This window comes from Molothrus aeneus, chromosome Z (assembly GCF_037042795.1).
Source record: "Molothrus aeneus isolate 106 chromosome Z, BPBGC_Maene_1.0, whole genome shotgun sequence".
NCBI classification, from domain to species: domain Eukaryota; kingdom Metazoa; phylum Chordata; class Aves; order Passeriformes; family Icteridae; genus Molothrus; species Molothrus aeneus.
Genome location: NC_089680.1, coordinates 58,650,440 through 58,668,537, shown reverse-complemented (window position 1 = coordinate 58,668,537; position 18,098 = coordinate 58,650,440). Strand labels below are relative to the sequence as shown.

At 36.0% G+C, this 18,098-nt stretch overlaps 1 protein-coding gene across 1 annotated transcript in view; it reads right to left on the bottom strand.

Moving 5' to 3' along the window:
• ADGRV1 (adhesion G protein-coupled receptor V1) overlaps positions 1-18,098 on the bottom strand; it is a 276,070-nt gene that overhangs the window by 169,927 nt on the left and 88,045 nt on the right. The window contains exons 55-72 of the mRNA XM_066568694.1: positions 17,777-18,032; positions 14,626-14,834; positions 13,898-14,068; positions 13,334-13,516; positions 12,435-12,614; positions 11,633-11,797; positions 10,214-10,331; positions 9,808-9,931; positions 7,813-7,951; positions 7,487-7,672; positions 6,990-7,222; positions 6,339-6,487; positions 6,038-6,236; positions 5,257-5,473; positions 3,876-4,115; positions 2,545-2,694; positions 1,225-1,698; positions 358-501 (exon numbers count right to left, since the gene is read on the bottom strand). Coding sequence (XP_066424791.1) covers positions 358-501; positions 1,225-1,698; positions 2,545-2,694; positions 3,876-4,115; positions 5,257-5,473; positions 6,038-6,236; positions 6,339-6,487; positions 6,990-7,222; positions 7,487-7,672; positions 7,813-7,951; positions 9,808-9,931; positions 10,214-10,331; positions 11,633-11,797; positions 12,435-12,614; positions 13,334-13,516; positions 13,898-14,068; positions 14,626-14,834; positions 17,777-18,032 — 3,537 coding nt within the window. The remainder of the gene's footprint in view (positions 1-357; positions 502-1,224; positions 1,699-2,544; positions 2,695-3,875; positions 4,116-5,256; positions 5,474-6,037; positions 6,237-6,338; positions 6,488-6,989; positions 7,223-7,486; positions 7,673-7,812; positions 7,952-9,807; positions 9,932-10,213; positions 10,332-11,632; positions 11,798-12,434; positions 12,615-13,333; positions 13,517-13,897; positions 14,069-14,625; positions 14,835-17,776; positions 18,033-18,098) is intronic.

Genomic DNA, 18,098 nt, shown 5'->3' with positions numbered 1-18,098 from the left:
TTCCATGTCTTTTTGCACATAATACTGAATTCATGCTATTTTCTACTCTGGGGTTGCAGTACTTATGGAAGCATTGTCCAGATTTACTTATTTTCCTTTAAGTCCCCTTTCATGTAAATACTTACACTACTTTCATTTTACATATGAAGAGGCCTTTTCCAATTGTATTAAAATGTTTCTATAAGAATTTTTATCAGAGGAAAGAAAAACATACAGTGCAAGTAATAACAGGAAGGATCTCTACCATCATATTCATTACAATGAAAACTTCACTGACTTCTTAGAACAGGTATCTTCTGCAGTGAAGTGTACCTTTCTTCTGTGGTAGGAACATGACATCACAACCAGGCTACTGACCTGTGAATTGGCAGCTTCCTCAGGAATAAGCAGCACAGCAGACTTTGCTATTCCTAATATTTTAGGCACATCCTTGGCACTTCCCCTAACCAGGCTTACATTAGTAAGTTCCAGAGTAAAATTCGAGCCCAGTAAAATAAATGCCTTTGAGAGAGAGAATTTCATTAAAAAGGTAGAAATTTAATTCCACTAAAAATATTATCCAACAGTGCAAAAAATTAAAAAGCAACCTGCAGATTCTTGTTTGTTTACATACAAAGCATTTTCAAGACAAGTGTTTCATTGATTATGTTTCTCAAAGAATTACAGTTAAGCCATCTTGCTGGAATAGGAGTTTGTAAAGCAACTATTGCCATTTTAAAAAGTTGCATTTGACACACTGGCCACCTTTGGTTTGATTTTAATCCTTAGGATTAAAAATATTTAAGATGGTTGTAAGAGAATGTAAGAGTGGATGTAACACTGTGATAAAAATGACAAACAATAAGGAAACACAGGAGACTGCAGATATATCTATCTTTTTCTTCATTGGTCACAAATGACAGATCATTATTTACAATCCAAAGAAACTTAAGAAAATATTTGCATTCATATAATAATAAGATGTTGAACTCATAGTAACACAAAACAACAATGTAAGGAAACTTAAACTATTTGAACACATCCATAACAGTGATTTTGCAATTACTGTCAGAAAATTTGATTTTCAAATCCAGTTCTACTCCATAAAGAGGAAATTCATAACGTCAAGGCTCTCTTTTCTGCTTCTTCACAGTTGATATTAGTGAGAGTTTTTTATCTTATTTGTATCGTGATGAAACAAATGGAAAGAACAGATATCACGGAAGCTAAAAGAGTAATACACACCTGGTTGCTTATTGGCACTCTTTTTACTCCAAAGCTGGCACCATCCGTTATTGTAAGGAATCCCACCTCATTCTCGGGTTCAATTAGTGCTTTGTCATGAAGGGATATGACACGGTACTCAATCATCACTTCTCCAAATGCCCCAGCATGCCGAGTCACATTAATCTGAACATATCGATCCAGGGCTTTTTCTACCAATACTGACTGCTGATCAGAGTACAGGGCAAACACTCCATAAGGATCATCATTTGCAAACACTGTGATCTTTGAAACTCCTTTCTCATGGTCTAAATCTGCTCCACCTTCCACTGATATCAGGTGTACCTCATAGCTTTCATCCAGTTCTGGAACATCATCAGGTAAAAGGTAGATAATTATCTCAGCTGTACTCTGCTGGTCAGCAATGACAACAGATCCCTCTGTCTCAAGAAAGTCACCTGTGAGGTCAGATTCACTACATATTTCCCAGTAAACCTGAAATTAGTATAGAAAATGCAAAACATAAAAGAAAGAAAAATAATCTCCAAAGTCAGAAACTTGCAAATTCAGAATTCAGTATAGACAGGATAGGGAACAGACTGCTTTTAAATGGGTAAAATAATAATTGTTTTAGGTATGCCTAGGAAGAATATCCTATCACACAGACTATCTTTCAAAAGAGTGTATTATTTCATTAACAGTGTTAAGAATATAAATATTTCCTTTGTTTAGTTTCAGAAAATTTATGTAAGACTATGTGGAATTTATGAACATTTTTCAAAAAGTATTTCTCTTTTCTCACCAAAATACCATTGCTGTTTTTTCTGTTTCCAGTATTCCTCACATAAGAAAGGAATGAACTCTCATTAAACACAGCAGATGTTTCTATTAATTGATCACTTTATTTTAAATTAAATGAGTTCCTGTTAAAACTTCTAAACTTTAGGTAAAAACCAATGTTTTGTCATTGGTGGTTCAGAAAACTCTGAGGAAGTCTGATTCTGTCTAAAAAAGTAAAATGCGATGATATCAAAGACAACTCACTATGAAAGTACTGTCTCTTATTCTTCCATCAAAAGCAAACTGGGAGAGAAAGAAAGCAAGAGCAGTACAGCAGTATTGTTTTTCTTTTATTTCCCCTGACCAGGGAAGACTGAATATGACTCTCCAAACCACAAGTACCAGGGCTAAGCCCTTCCTAAATTCAGTCTAAAAGACAACATTAAAAAAAAAATTTTGAGAAACAAGCAATTGAAAGGCACAGAATGAGATATTTTTCCATACATCAACTTCAAGGATGATTTCAGATTACATTGTTTATTAGGAAAAGGGTAAGAATACCGTTATGTTCCCCAGAATGCCTTGAATTCGTTTGACAAACAGTGTAATATTTTGTGGCCCTTCGTCTCCTGAGGGTTCTGCAAAATTACTCTCTGTTAATGATTCAGGAGCAAACTGTACAATTCCATTTGGATCACCAAACTTCTCTACCTGTAAAAAGGTAAACAAACATTTAAAAACCTAGAAATGTAGTGTGAGTTGTATTCTCGTTGAACCTACTGATATTTTAACTGCTAGATGCTACAGGGCACATATCTGTTAGTTCCAAAAACAGCAGAGAAAATTTTGAATGTCTCTTTTCAGTTTTCAGTTCTCCTGTCCAAGAAGGAAAAGAACAAAATTTTATTTCAAATGCTACATCTGAGTATTTTGATTCTAAAGCAGAAAATGCTCAGGCAACCATGAATTAGTATACAGAAACTCTTCTAATACTAAGAGTTTGCAAACTCAGAACTATGGGAGAGAGAGCTCATCCACATCCATCTCCATGAACCATTAGCTGCAAAAAGAATTTGGGGCAACATGACTTCCTGAAGGGGACTGTGGAAGAGCTAATTCCATCAATGTCTTTCAGACCAGATAATAAAAAAAAAATACCTTTTCCAGGGGAGATTATTTTGAGGGCTTCTTACAGCAGCTTTATAAATATTTCCTTAGTTGCAGTATCTCTAGAGCACTGATTTGTCTGTGATAACTCTCAAAAATATCTGCATTTCTCTAGTACTATGAGAAGCCAGACTTTCTCCCTTCCTCTGAAGAGATGTCAAGAGTGACAATGTCCTATTTGTAACTTCTGAGGGGTCAGAGCCTGGTGCTGTGTGGGCATGTCCAGATCGCTATTACCTACCACACACACATGATGGTTGGTGCAGGCCAAGTTGTCTAGCCTGGAGAGTTTGTCCATCATCTCTTTGGTGTTTTCAAGTAAATTTCTCTTATCTTGACTCAGAAGCTGCTTTTTGTCACCCTCTCAAAAGAGAGGGTAGGGGAAGGGAAGCAGTTGAGTGGGGTTTAATTTCCAGCTGGGTTTAAATCACAACAGATGATAAACACATTGACACATAGAAATGTGGGCTCAATCCATGCTCTCTCCAAAGAGAACTATAGAAAACTGCAAATAGGAGGGCCAGCTCACCACTTTTATTCCAATTTTTACTGATAGATTCTCTGCCCTTTTTTCTTTCAGAATTGAACATAATATATCAAAGTATTACAAAGGTCAAAAAGCCAAATGACTAAGTAATCATTGGGATTAATTTTTAAAAGCTTTGCATTTATAAATACCAATATCAATAGAAATCTCTGAAGAAAGAGAAGTGATAATAACTTACTATTAATGTAATGCTGTTTGCCTTAGAATCTATTTCTGTTTCACCTTTCATAAGGCTCAGTCGAATAATGAAGGTTTTCTGAACTTCAACTTCTTCATGAGGATAGATTTGCAGATTAATTGTTTTCAGACCTCCTTCTCCTTCTTCAAAATAGAATGTTCCATTCACAGGGTCACCAATGTCATTATTCAGAGGAGACAAAATCTCTTCTGAATTGGGTCCCAAAATGTCCCAGTTAATCTGTGGAAGAGATCAGTTTCAGATTTACAGGGGTGGTATATTATAACAGCATCCCAAGGGGAGAAGTGACAGAGTACCAAAAGTACTTAGCTATGTTTAAGTCTTTGCTATTAATACAGGATACAAAATAGTCATAATTAATTCTATGGGACAAAATATTTTATAAAGCCTTTGAAGCCTTTGATTTACTTTATGAAGCCTTTGAAAAAGTAAACATGTCAATTCACAAATGGGAATTTTAAAGTGTTAGTCACAATGTCAGTTTATTAAATTCTAGATGTTTGTAATAGAAAAAAAACTAAGATTTCTTTAGCATATAGCAAGAATCACAAAGGCCAGTGTCTATTTCTCTTTCATGACTTTTTTTGCAGAACTTCCCACATCAGTACTCATAATCAAAACCATTTCCCTTTGAAGTGTGATGTCAAGTCTAAAAATTACAAATATTTTCTATCATAAAAGTCAGATTATAAAGAAAATTTCTTCAGATTATGAAGAAAATTATGAATCATTCATATTTCTTCAGCCTGATCAAAACCCACAGCATTTCCAGCAATTTCACAAATTAGATTGCCTTTAAGGAGGTTATATTCAGGACTTTACAATTATTATTTTGTTAATTTAAGTGTTTTTTGCTTTTCTCCAATGACTTCTAGAAAAAGTCAAAGATTGAGGCAATTATTATATATGGAGAAGAAGAGTTCATGGTTTATAATGCAAATTTTCCAATTATTTGACAAGACTGTGAAAGGCCCACCCTGCTTTATATTTATATCTTCACTTTATAAGTGGCCTGTATAGAGTAAAAAAATACTCTACAAAACTCATAGTAAGCAATTTCCTGAATTAAATTAAACTAGTAATAGTACATGAAGTTAACTATAATTTTTGTGGGATTAGGAGCTAGTTCAAAACAATATACATTATACCATAATAAAAGAAGGGAAGCAGGAGAAGAAAGAGGATTTTAAAAGGGTAACAACACTTTCTGTTATACTGCAGCTATATGCAATTCATGCTTAATAAAAAGCTGTAATTATACTATTAGAAATAAGTTACTAAGAAAGCTCTCAAAGCACAATGAAGGAGCTTTTTGACATAGTCACTGGAAAACTATTAGTCTTTTACAGGCAAGACCCACTTGCGCCTCCACCAACTGCCCAGTCCTTTCCACCACCAGGGACACCGTTGTGATTGCGTCAGGGTTGGGAAGAACAATTTGGCTTTGGTTGAGAAATCGGACCATGCCCTGGGGAAAGTCACTTTTCCCAATGGTGACCTGGGTCACCAGGTGGAGCCCCAGGACAGCTCCACCAGTAGCTCCTGTCAGTTGAATTTCAAATTGCTCTGCAAATTCACTGCACAGAAAAAAAAATTAGAAAAGACATTCTGAGATATCTGAGAGAAAAGAAAAAAAAAATCAAAACAGTACTTAGTAATTCAATCATGCAACCAACTGAATGTGTTTAAAGGAATAAAGAAATCATCTCCATGGGTGCAGTGTAGAAGATTCATTCTAGTTGCATAGAATGGTGATATCGAAATAAAAATATTCCAGATATCACAGTTCTGAAATTCTATCATTATTCTATTTTCTACTAGCATTAAGTTAAACAAAAATATGGAAAAATATTTTATTCTTCAGAGCAGTACTGTTGACGCCAACATTTCTTATAATGTAATTAAAAATCATATTTGATTGCATGCATGATTGTATACTATTTAACAGGAACTATGTCACTGTAATATAACATCTTCTTTTTCCCCTTTAGATGATTTTCTCCCTTAGGTGATTTTTTAGCCTGCAGAAATGTGTTTTCTAATTCAAGCTCTATAACACATATGGGTAGATTTTTTAATGCATGCTAAAAAAGACTTAATCAAAAGTAAATTGGTGAATAAATATCTGAAAATATAATTACCTTTCTTCATCATTTATAATAGAGATGTAAATAAAAGACTGGTTCTGTTCATGATAAAAAATTACAGTATTATTATGAATTACATAGTCTACACCATGAAGTGCAGAAATACTTCGAGAAAGAAAATCAGCTGTGACATTGCCATAAGTTCCACGCTTTCGCAAAACAGGAATCATGATTATTCCAGCATCCTCTTCCACTATAAAAATAATTGAGAAAAATTTATATAATTTATATAATTTCAAAATTCATGCCAAAGTCTTATCTTCCAAAATATAGTGAGAACTTGTGATAAACTTACCCTGTAGAAGGACATGCTGCGGATCAAATTCTATGATACCTTCAGCATTGTCATTTTTTGCAATAGTGACCCATACTGTGGAGATATTTCCTATTATTGGAGGTTGATCCACCTGTAGACCATTCTCTCTTACAGTAAAATCAAATCCACTTGCAAGAACATAAAAAAACCCCATAAAAATACATTTTAAACTTCTTGTGAAAGTATAAAGATATGTGTGTGACGATTTTTTAATTACTGCAAACAATTTTATTTTCTGACAGTTACTACTGAAGATTTTTTTTCACATTTCTTCATATTATTATGTTTGCAAGAATTATTACTAGAAATCTATATATTTCATTTGTTCTTTCTCATTTCATCTTTTTAATGAAATTTCTTGCAACTTGGCAATTTGTATCTAATGTATGGATTTTAAGTTTTATTAAATCTTAATCAGCAATACTTTTACACTAATGTTAAAATAAATGGATTTACCATACATCCATTTTCTATTATGATTACAATTTTAGCTGTATTACAAAATTTTACAGTAAAGCAGAAAAAATGTCTAGCAGTGATTTTATTCAGTTAGATCAGAATCCAAATATAGTTTGTTTTTCTAGTTTGTTTTTCTGCTTGTAACAAATGAACTGGAAATTTTAACTTTACCTTCCTTGGAGTTCCACTTCAGTAATCACCAATGAAAAGTTTTCAGGACCTTCAGGAAAGTCATCATCATGAATTTCAATCCAAATAATTTTACTTTCCTCCTCTGGTTCAAACACCATTTCCCTTATTGTGGGACTAAAATCCATTCCTTCCTCTGCAGTCCCACTAATTATCTGAAAGCAAAGATGCACTCTGCCATAGGATCCCTTGGAACGCACAATAGTGATGTTAACCTGAGGGAAAGAGAATATTTTCTTTTTAAAATGGCTTTGTTTTCTGTTACAGATGCATTTACAAGATGTTCTAAAGTCATATTTTCAATGGTTCTGTCCAGTAACAACAATATGATTTATCAAGTACAGAGTACATGCAATTTAACAGATAGTCACAGTCACTTTAGAGACTGATTTCTTTTCTTTCTAAAGTTGAACATAATTCTAGCAACAATGTTGATATTTATCAGTAATTTTATATAAGAAAGAATTTTAATCTAATACCCATTTTTCATCTTCTGTTGTTTGCAGTAGTTCATGGGAGAATGTAAACTCTCCATATGGATAATCACTGGCAGCCATGGTAATATTTGCTTGGCTGCTAGATTCATTTATGAGTCCTCCACCACTGATTCTGGTTAGTTGAAACTGGTAGTAATGCTTCTCCTCAGGACGGTTGTCATCTACAGCCTACAGGAAAGAACCAACAATAGCTGGAAGGATTTAAACCATTTCCAGAGAGAGAGAGATATAAATAATTTTTAGTCAAGATCCTAAGAAAATAAAAGAATGTACTTGGAATAGCTACTGGGATCAGATTTCTCATATACCTGTATTAGAACAACTGCTGCAGACTGCCTGTCGCGCATGGTCAAGGTCCCCGATACCTCAATAAATTCTGTGTGATGAGGAGGTGTTATATTCCAATATATTATGATCTCTCCAAAAATCCCCGGGCCACGTACCAGGCTGCAGGTAAGGACACAAACACAGATTTTATTTTTACCTTTATTATTTAATATCCAATACAAAGATAGTATATCATACTGTTGTGCATGGAAGAAATGTTATCAGCACTATAAAAGCTTCAGTTTTAATGTACTTAATCGCTATTAAGAACATAAGAATTCCCTTTTCAGGCATTTTCAGAACATATCTAAAGTTCTCTTTTATTTCTCTGCGTTTGGAGGTGTGGTGGTTTAACAGGAAGTATGTTTTCTGGGATGCTGTGGTTAGGCCAATGGATGCTCAGATTTTAATATTGGCACCTAATGTGGCCATTGGGATATTGGATCTGCCTCTGAGAACACGGGGTTAAGAGCAGGGCTCTCCCCTGGGAGGCTCTCTTGGGTTCCAGTCAGGGAAAGGTTCAGAGCTCCCCTGCCTGGCTGCGGGCTGGGCAGGGCAGGGGAAGCCATGTGGCCGGATGAGGTAGGACGGGCCCTGGACAGAAGGGAGGGGAAGGCCCCTGCAGGATGGAAGGGTGGAGGAGCACTGAGAGGCATCGGGCAGCCAGTGGTGAGCAGCAGTTCAGTGGTGAGAGCGCTGCACATGAAAGAACAGGTCACCATTGGCACAAGAAGGACTCCTCCTCTTGATGAACTGAGGACTGAGTATTCTGAAGAGTGGTGCTGGACTGAGAGTTGATGATTTGGGGGATGTATTGTATTGGGAATTTGGTGGGGAGGAGGAGGAGATATATTTGTGAAGTTTTCATTTTCCTTGTGTGTTTCTTATTTTTTTCCTTTCCCTTGTAGTTTAGTTAATATTTTTTTTTTCCTAAGTGGGAGCCTGCTTTGCTTATTCCTGGTCACATCTCACAGCAGAAACCAGGGAGAGGGTATTCTCATGGGGGCACTGGCATTGTGCCAGTGTCAAACCATGACAGGAGGCATCTCCAGCTGTATTTTTACCAAGAGGTCTTTCAAGTTTCTTTCCATATGTAGCCCAAAGATAGGGCCTGAAAACTGATTTCTCTTCATTCTGTTGTGCTTTTCCAGAGATTCTGTTCTGCTTCTCTTTCCAGAGAAGGGCAATTGGATGTCAGGGTAATGCCAGGGGCAATTTGATCTATAAGGCAGATATAGGATACTAGAATACTTCTTTGAGAATTTCTGTGATATGTTCTGTCTGCTGCTTGTCTAAAACCCTATAATAACATAATGCTTGGATAAGTCACAGTAAAGATTTGTTTGCACATTCTGCACATAACACAATCTTAAACTACTTCTTGCACAAAGCATTGTTTTCTCTTTTGGACTTCTTGGACCAGTACCAGAAGGTGTTCTGCTGCTTTATATTTGTTGGAAGTGTCATAATCTTTTATTCCAATGCTCTTAGAAGATTCTTCTAAGAATCTAAAACTTTTTGTTCTGTTTTCAGTTGATTGAATAAAACAATTGCATATTGTTTCCACCAAAACCCCCATTCCCACACTGTTTATGCTAGAATATAACAATTTGCTGAAATACTGTTCAGGCAAAAATCCTGAATCAAATTCTAGAAAGCACAAAGCACCTTTAAATGTCACAGTTTCTAACCCCTTTCTTTTGATTAAGATCCTCTTTCCTTTGGTGCATCCTTTGGTGATGTTGTAAATAACTTGAAGACAGAGAGGAATATTTGGACCTCTCCATTAATACTGAAAGGATACACACATGGTATATTCTACCCTTCTTTAAAACCAATCACCTACTTTTTAAAATAGTACTGATTATAGAAGTTATGATAAAATGCAATACTCAATAAATTGCCAAATGCTGGGTCTCATAGCTTTTGAATCTGGGCTGTTGCTCTTTCTTTGAAAAAATGAGATATGTACCCACCTAATAAGAGCAGTTCCATTATAACCTCCTGAAGGTTCTCCAATCAAAACATACTGGGATGAATGGGCTATCCCAATCACCCCAGAAGCTCCTTCATCTCCCATAATAGTGATGGTTGCAACACCTATGAAGAGAAAAATTAGTCTCATGGTAAGTGAAAACTAAGAAATTTACCTTTGGTAAATTTTGTGGCATGAATAGTTAAACATTAGCTTCATAGAGGAGCTGTGGAACTCTCTGACTTCTTTAGGTAAGGAAATTAGGGAAAAAGACTGACATTCACAATTGCAACCAACTAGAGGCCCACAAAATACTTAAGCACTGCAGACTAAAATAATATGAACAGACTTAGAATAGTTCTCATATAGAATATCTAAAACCAGAAGATACTGAATTAACTCTTTACCATTTACAGGAGATATCTCTGCATCACCAGTAGAGACTAGTTGAATGGTAAATGTTTCATTCCCCTCCAGCAGACCGTCTTGTATTGCATGTAAAATAATCAGTTTCTGGGACTCAGTCTGCATCATGTAAAGACCAGAAAGACATGGATATATATTAAATGAAATTAAACAAAATACAGCGTTAAAACAAATTTTCTTAACATATCAAGTGTTAAGAATGCTTGACATATTCTTTAGTACTTTAAAACATGAGCTTATCTGATCTGGCTGAAATTTCTTCTCACAGATTGATAGCCAGTAAAAATTGTCTCTCAAACATTGCGGGTCACTCTAAAAATACCCTCACTATTTTCAACTAAATAAAGATTGAAATTCCTTTGAAATTGTAATCACATAGGTGTTTTTTAACTTAGAGGAAACTTTCTATAGAGAAACTACCTATTCAATAGTAAACACATATTCTAAGGATTATTTTATTAAGATTAGATATATTAGTAAAATTAAATATATTAGTCATATTATTAAGATTAGATATATTAGTCAAATTTCTGCCTAATCCACATTTTTGTCAGTGGGAAGTGGCAAAAATATATAAATTTAGTATATCATGCATACAGTTTATGCTTATACTCAAGCATGTATAAATGTTCAAGACAAAATGTGAAAGCCTACCAGTAGAGAAATGACAGCAAAACTTTGCCAAATGCTAATGGTTTTACCAGAAAAAAAAATCTATTTTTCATCTGACTCAAAGTAAAACAACCAGCATACCTATTGATTTAATGAAAAAAACCCTTATACTGAGAGAAAATACATTATGCTCTGCTAAAATACTTTTCTTCATTAAATATTTTGAGTAGACTGTAATATTTATATTTAAATATTGACATAGTATCCAATATTTAACTCTGAGTTCAGAGCTGCAACCTGCGATGAAATACAAATTAAATAACATTGTCTAGTTTGAAAGTTATGAAGGTGCTTTTGGGTTTTTTTTAATCTGCAGATTTTGAGCAGTCATTTTTCTTTCTCACTCTTTCAATACAAATTTTCTTTTAAAAATGCTTGATACTTTACTGGAATAAGTGTTTCTGTAATCATTATATTCATTTGGTAGTTTCAACTTCTCTTTCTTAATAGTAAAAACAGTGGAGATTTGAAGATCTACCTTCCTGATGATTACATTATTCTGCATTAAAAGAGCATGTCAGCTTTCCATTGCATCTTGAAAGAAGCCTGAATATTTCTAACCCCACCAGTTCAAACTGACATTTTTCTAGTGTATAATACTTAGTAACCCTGTACTTCTATCAACAAGTAACAACAACCATACAAATATACACCAGTAGAAGGTGTATAAGTTAATATAAATAAGTTATTATTTATATAAGTTATAGATAAATAAGTTATTGCAGTACCTCATTGAAATGAAGGGTACCATTTAGAGGGGTCAGATCATATCTGGCTGCTTCCTCGAGAATCCATAACACTGTAACTGCTCCTCTTCCTCCCTGACTTCGACTTACATTGAGCAAAACAATTGCAGCAGAGTCATCAGGTGTCTCAGGTTCCTTCACAGTTACCTGATGGAGAAAGAGAAGGAGAATATGGGAAAGACTGTATTGAAAAAAGTCAAAAGCTGCATTGATTATGTCATATTACATGGATACATGTTTAAGATGAACAGTGGAGAACATTATCAATGACAATTCTAAATAATAGGAGTGAAAGTGGATAGGGACATAACAGGTGTAAGGAGAGTGTTGAATTCTGGTAGCAAGGACTAGTCATTCAAGTGATTTTTGTATGCACTGTGATCCAAAACAATTACAGACAATGTCACCAGCAGGCTCAGTACCAGCAAAAGGGAGAGCAGAAGCACTGCAAGAACTAAGATGAGATATGCTTTGTAATTTCTTTCCAAATTTTACTTTCAGTAATGCAGATTATTATACAGACCATCAAAAATCCTTCCTAGGATGTCCTGAATTGTTATTATAGTGAATTAAGTTGATTCAGTCATGGAGAAATCTACATTTATGCAGCAGCACTTTCACTGTTACTACCATCCTACACAGCTCGATGAAGACAAGCACTAATATCATTTCAATGAAATCACATCTTCCACTGCAGTGAAGGCTTACAAAAATCAGCTATATGCTAGTGACACGAACCCACTCCAAGTCTAGCAGAAAGGAGTGCAGCCTAAATCAAACTCACATTCTTTTCTTCAAACCTGAATACCCCAACAGGAGAATCATTTGGTGGAATAGCAACAGTTACCAGGGTGTCATTCCCAAGTCTTGCACCACCTGTTACCCTCACCAGGGCAATTTTGAATATCTCAAGGAATTCAACTTCATTGTCATCTATGATTGTAATTTCTATTTCTCCTGTAGCCTGTAGAAATGTTAAAAAAAAAAAGCGAGAAAGCTTCATTTATAATATTCTACCAATTGTTTGACAAAAAATTAAAATAGGCAAATTGTATCTAGTAATAGACAATGCTGACCTGTTAATTTTTCTTCTTATGCTTGTATATTTATAATAAGAAGATATAATTTCAGTAGTTGTTTGTCAGTCCATCAATGTAAATCTTTTTTGTTAAAACCAGCAGAATGTTCTGCTTTGGTACTCAGTAGAAAGTGCATGTTGACAATATTGTCAATATTCTGTCAAAATTCTGCACACTATGTATATCCTTCCCTTTGCCAAGGACCACTTATATTCACTTAAAATCAAAATCCCTCGTGTACAATAAGTATTCTAAGGTGCAGCATGAAATTTAACACTTTGTGTGGAACACAGATAAGAAAACATATAGGTTTATTCTGAGAATTTATAGCGAAGGTGGATTTCGCTACAAATTTTCATTGTAACAGGGTTTATTATTAGAAGTTATGTCCTCACTTGCCAAAGTACCAAAGACACACAAGCCTATATGGTCAATGGTTTTGAATATTCTGGTTTTCCATGTTAAAAACTGAAGCTGGGACCATCATTCACATACATAAGGCCAAAAATAATATGTTTACAGTGAAAATTCTGATAGAGATAAAACATAGAAAAAATCTTAAGCTGGTAACCCAAAGTCAGGTAAACTTTCAGCAAGTGAATACCTGTCCATCTGCAAATGTAAGGTTTCCACATGATGGTGTGAAGTCTTCAAAGCTGGCAGTTGAAAGAATGGCTTCCCAGTACAGAGTTGCTGACCCAAACCTCCCAGCCTGTCGAACAACTGGGAGTTTTAGTACATTTTGTGGTGGTGGTACCTCATAACCAGAAACAGCTCCAGTGATACCCTGTATATTCAAAAAGAAATTGCCGTGTCTCAACAAACTTTTTTTTTTTTAAGTTTACTGGCAGTTAAAAATAAGTGAAGAAATACTTGTAAAATGGTCTGGCCTTAGAATTGACCTTGCTATGAGCAAAAATCTGGATTAAATGACCTCCTGACATCCCTTTTTTTGACATTGGTTTCAGCAATGCCAGCTCCATAATAAATTTTGTGTATTATTTGTGACAAACCTCTTAAGAAAGAATTGTTTGTCTGGTATCTGGCCATTTTACCCAGAACAATTTAGTACCATAAAGCTAATCAGAACACTTTCATAAATCATCTGAGAAACCAGACCGTCTTGCTCAAAAGCCACTTTACATGTTTTTCATTCAGACTTATTTACCTTTGTAACATTAAAATTAAATATTCCTCTGGCATCGTCATTTTCTTCAATTGTTATTTCAGCTATTTCTAATCCAAGCCTCTTCACACTTGGCTGTCCTTCAGACAAAGTGATTAGCTGCACATCAGTAATATTGATAATAAATCCTTCCTGTAATTCTGGAATATTATCCTGAAAAAGAGTTTTAAATGTCTTTTTTTTTTTTTTAATGATACCTTGCAATATAGTACAGTTGACTACTTGTAGGTTGCTACCTGTTCAAAACTTCTCAGTATTTGGGACCATATAACCAATCTCTGGCTTCATACCATAAAGATGAAAAGATACTTCTGCTGAGATTTTGAAATCAAAGCTGACAAGTCAGATTCCAGATCTGCAAGAACAGTGGAAAGCAGTGCTGGCTGTCATCTGTTACTGCTACCTATGAGAAAGTCAGCTAGATCTCAGAAACCAAGCCATGACTCGAAAATCAGTACCTCCATTCTAAATACAGTTAAAGAATATACATAATCTTTTTCATTATTATAAGCAAATTTTTGGATTATAATCAAACAAAGAATTTGGCTCATTCCCAGTGATGAGTATGCAAGGTTTTTTGAAAGAGATGGCTGCAAGAGTCCCAGCACAGCCATTTCCATAATGTTAAGTCATACTACTAGTATAAATTCAGTACCATTTCCATTTCCTTAAAAGATATTAATAGCTTAAGAAATTGTTAGTCTACTCACAGGCAAAATAGTGACTATGACAGAAGCTGCTGTTGCATTCTCTGCCATAATTACTGTTTTCTTTTCCAGTATATAATCCTCATTTTCTGTTGCTCGATTGGAGGGTGGGAGTTCAAAGTTTGGCGCAGTGCTCAACTGGACTGCAAGGTCCCCAACAAATCCTTGTTCTCGAACAATTTGTAGAGTAACAGTAGTTGAATTCTCCTGCCCTATAGTAAGGAGATAGAAAAAATTCAAGATACGATTGTTTTACAATCATAGAATATGCTGAGTTGGCAGGGACCCACCAGGATCATCAGAGTCCAACACCAGAATCACATCATGGGCCTGAGAGAATTCTTCAAATTCTTCTTGAACCCTGTCAGTCTTGATGACCACTTCCCTGAGCACCCTGGGTGGTGCTCAGCCATGCTCTGGGTAAAAAACCTTTTCCTGCTAGCCAACCTAAATCTGCCTGAACTCAGCTTCATGCAATTTATTTAAGTTCCTGTCACAGGGCACCAGAGAGTGCAGCAATCAGTGTCTGCCCCTCCTCTTCCCCTCATGAGGAAGTTGTAACTGCAATGAGGTCTCCCCTCAGTCTCCTCCTGTCCAGGCTGAGAAGACCAAATAACCTCACCCACTCCTCATACGACTTCCCCTCAAGGCCTTCACCATCCTCTTGGCCCTCCTCTGCAAGCTGTCCAAAAGCTTAATGTCCTTCTTATACTGAAGTGACATAAACTGCCCCCAGCACTCGAGATGAGGCTGCCCCAGGGCAGAGCAGGGCAGAGCGGAGCAGGACAATCTCCTCCCTTGCCTGATTGGCAGTGCTGGGCCTGATGCCCCCCAGGACATGCTTGGCCCTCCTGGCTGCCAGGGCACTGCTGGCTCATGTTCAACTTGTCACTGACCAGGACCCCCAGGTCCCTTTCCATGGTGCTGCTTTCTATCATCTCATTCCCCAGACTGTCCATCCATCAAGAGTTGCCCCATCCCAGGCACAGAGTCTATTACTTTCCCTTGTTAAACTTCACACAGTTGGTGATTGTCCAGTGCTGTACTTTGTCAAGGTCTTTCTAATTTGTTGAGGTCTCTCCTCAGGGACTCTCTGCCCTCAAGGGAGCTCCTCCCAATTTAATGTTGTCAGCAAACTTAGTATTCCCAAGAGTCCTGGATCCAAGTCATTTCTCACAGTATATCACAGTACAAGCTGGCTTGTACTGGGCAATTAATTTGGATATAGATAAGAAAACCAGTCGGTTCCATAAACTGGGCCCTGCGTTGACACAGAGGAATCTCAATTAATTACCTTCTATCCTATGCTGCAGACATCTCACTTGTCTGGGAGCTGAGCAGCTTTAAAAGACCAGACCAGTGAGCTATCTAGTGCTATCAGACCAATGAGCATTTCAAAGCCCCTTTATAAAGAGGGGTTCAAACAATAAATTCTCTCTGTTGCCACATGGACTTCAGGTGTGTGGTCATCTCTGTCTCTGACCCACCCCCCTTCATGCTACAGCTGTTCATGAAGATGTTGAAGAGAACTGAGACTAGGATGAGCCCTATGGAAGCCATATTTCAGCCCTTGGCCTGCTTGATTCTCAGGTCAGCTAACTACCAGAGCTGCTTGTTAGAAGCGCTTCAATTCTGCTCCGTGACACAAAAGTCCTTGGAGAATTCTAGGGCTTAAGCAGATGAGCACACACAAGTGATGAGAACACACAAAACAGTACCTATATTTGAAGATACTGTGCATTGAAAAACTGGATCTAGAAGAAGAATAAGATATTAAATATCAACAGTTTTATATGTGTGTTACACAAATTATTACTTCAACACTTATACTGTTATTCAGTTATCCTTCAAAACTTCTATCTCAGTAATTTGCCTGACCTTTCATGCCTAGGCCATCACTATTGATTCTAACACAGAAAGTGGTATTTAGGGTAGTCATTCTGTAAATGACTACCCTAAACATCACATTTCCTTAACTCAAATATCGAAGAAGTTAAATAGACTTGTATCAGTCAGAATCAGCATCCTTTTGGGAGAGCAGATTTATTTTATCCAATCAATAATGAAACACATAATCTGGCGAAAAGTGGTGCATTTATGACTGCAGAAATAGATAAAATGTAAATAGGCTTGCACTTCAAACAAGTTATTGTAACTGGGTATTATTTCACAGACAGAATTTGTGAATAATTCATTAAAAGTACAACAGTTAAAGATTGGAAAAAAAAAACAACTGTGCAACCAGTGGAAGCTAGGAACCTTCCTTGAATCCTAACTTCAAAGTATAAATGTTTATAATGTGTAAGAAATTAACAGAATCCTATACATTACTTCTAGGTGCTAATAAAGGGGTAACACCAATTCACCTGAAAATAAAACATGTTAGAATATTTTAACTGTGATAATATACTCTGATGAAAAAAGTATTTTTTGTATATCTAATTTTTTAATATGGACAGAATATTAAATTGTTAGAAAATTCTAACTGGATTGTTAAAGTATGAATAGCCTATCAGGTAACTGCGGGAAGAGCCCCAAAAAATGCCAGCTAGCTCCCTGAACCAGGAGAGAGGGAAGAAGCCTGCCCATCATGTCAGTTCTGCTCTGATCAAGTTCCTGGGAGAGCTTTTTCAACTTGTGCCTGGAAGGAAAACCAAATCAAACATGTAACTGCAAGCAGAAAAACACCACCTTTTTCATGAAATACAATTGACTCCTGCTCTGCTTCCTTCCTTCCCCTAGGCCTCTGAGCAAAAGACTTCCCTTTTTGAGCCACTTCAAGAGGAAAGTCTTTCTATGCAAATTATTTTAAATATAGCAATCTCACTAAATGGGCAACTTCTGCTTTTTATATAAAGAGAAGCATTTTATGCATTTGTGATTTGCAACTTACCTCTCAAGAATGGCTGAAGAATATGATGTATGCAATGTGAAATACAGCATAATTACATATTTTAAGGGATATTTATGCTATAAATAATAAAATATTGCTGATATATAAAAACTGTAATAAAAAACTGATTATATATATATATACATATATGTATATATGTATGTATATATATACACATTTATGTAACCAGTGTTATAGCGTTAACAATGCTGACTTTGAAAAAACATACATTTTTTCCTAAGAATCAAGAAACAGACTTACCTTCTGGCTCTGTGATTTTAACAAAGAGAGACTCCATGTGCCATTCAATCACACCATGTGGAGAGTCACTGGGTAAAATGCTAAGTACAGCTCTTGCCCTTTCGGGATCAATGACAGCTCCTTTTGTCCTATCTTGAACATCCACAGTGGTAACACGCGTGAGTATGATTTCCACTACCTCTGAAAGTTCTGCAACACTGTCTGCAAGAATTGTCAGGGTGATTGTGGACAGGGCCTGACCTTCTGAAAATGTAACCTAAAGTTTTAGAGGGAAAGCAGGAAAAAAGTCAAATTTCTTGTCAGTGTTAGTAAACCTAGAGTT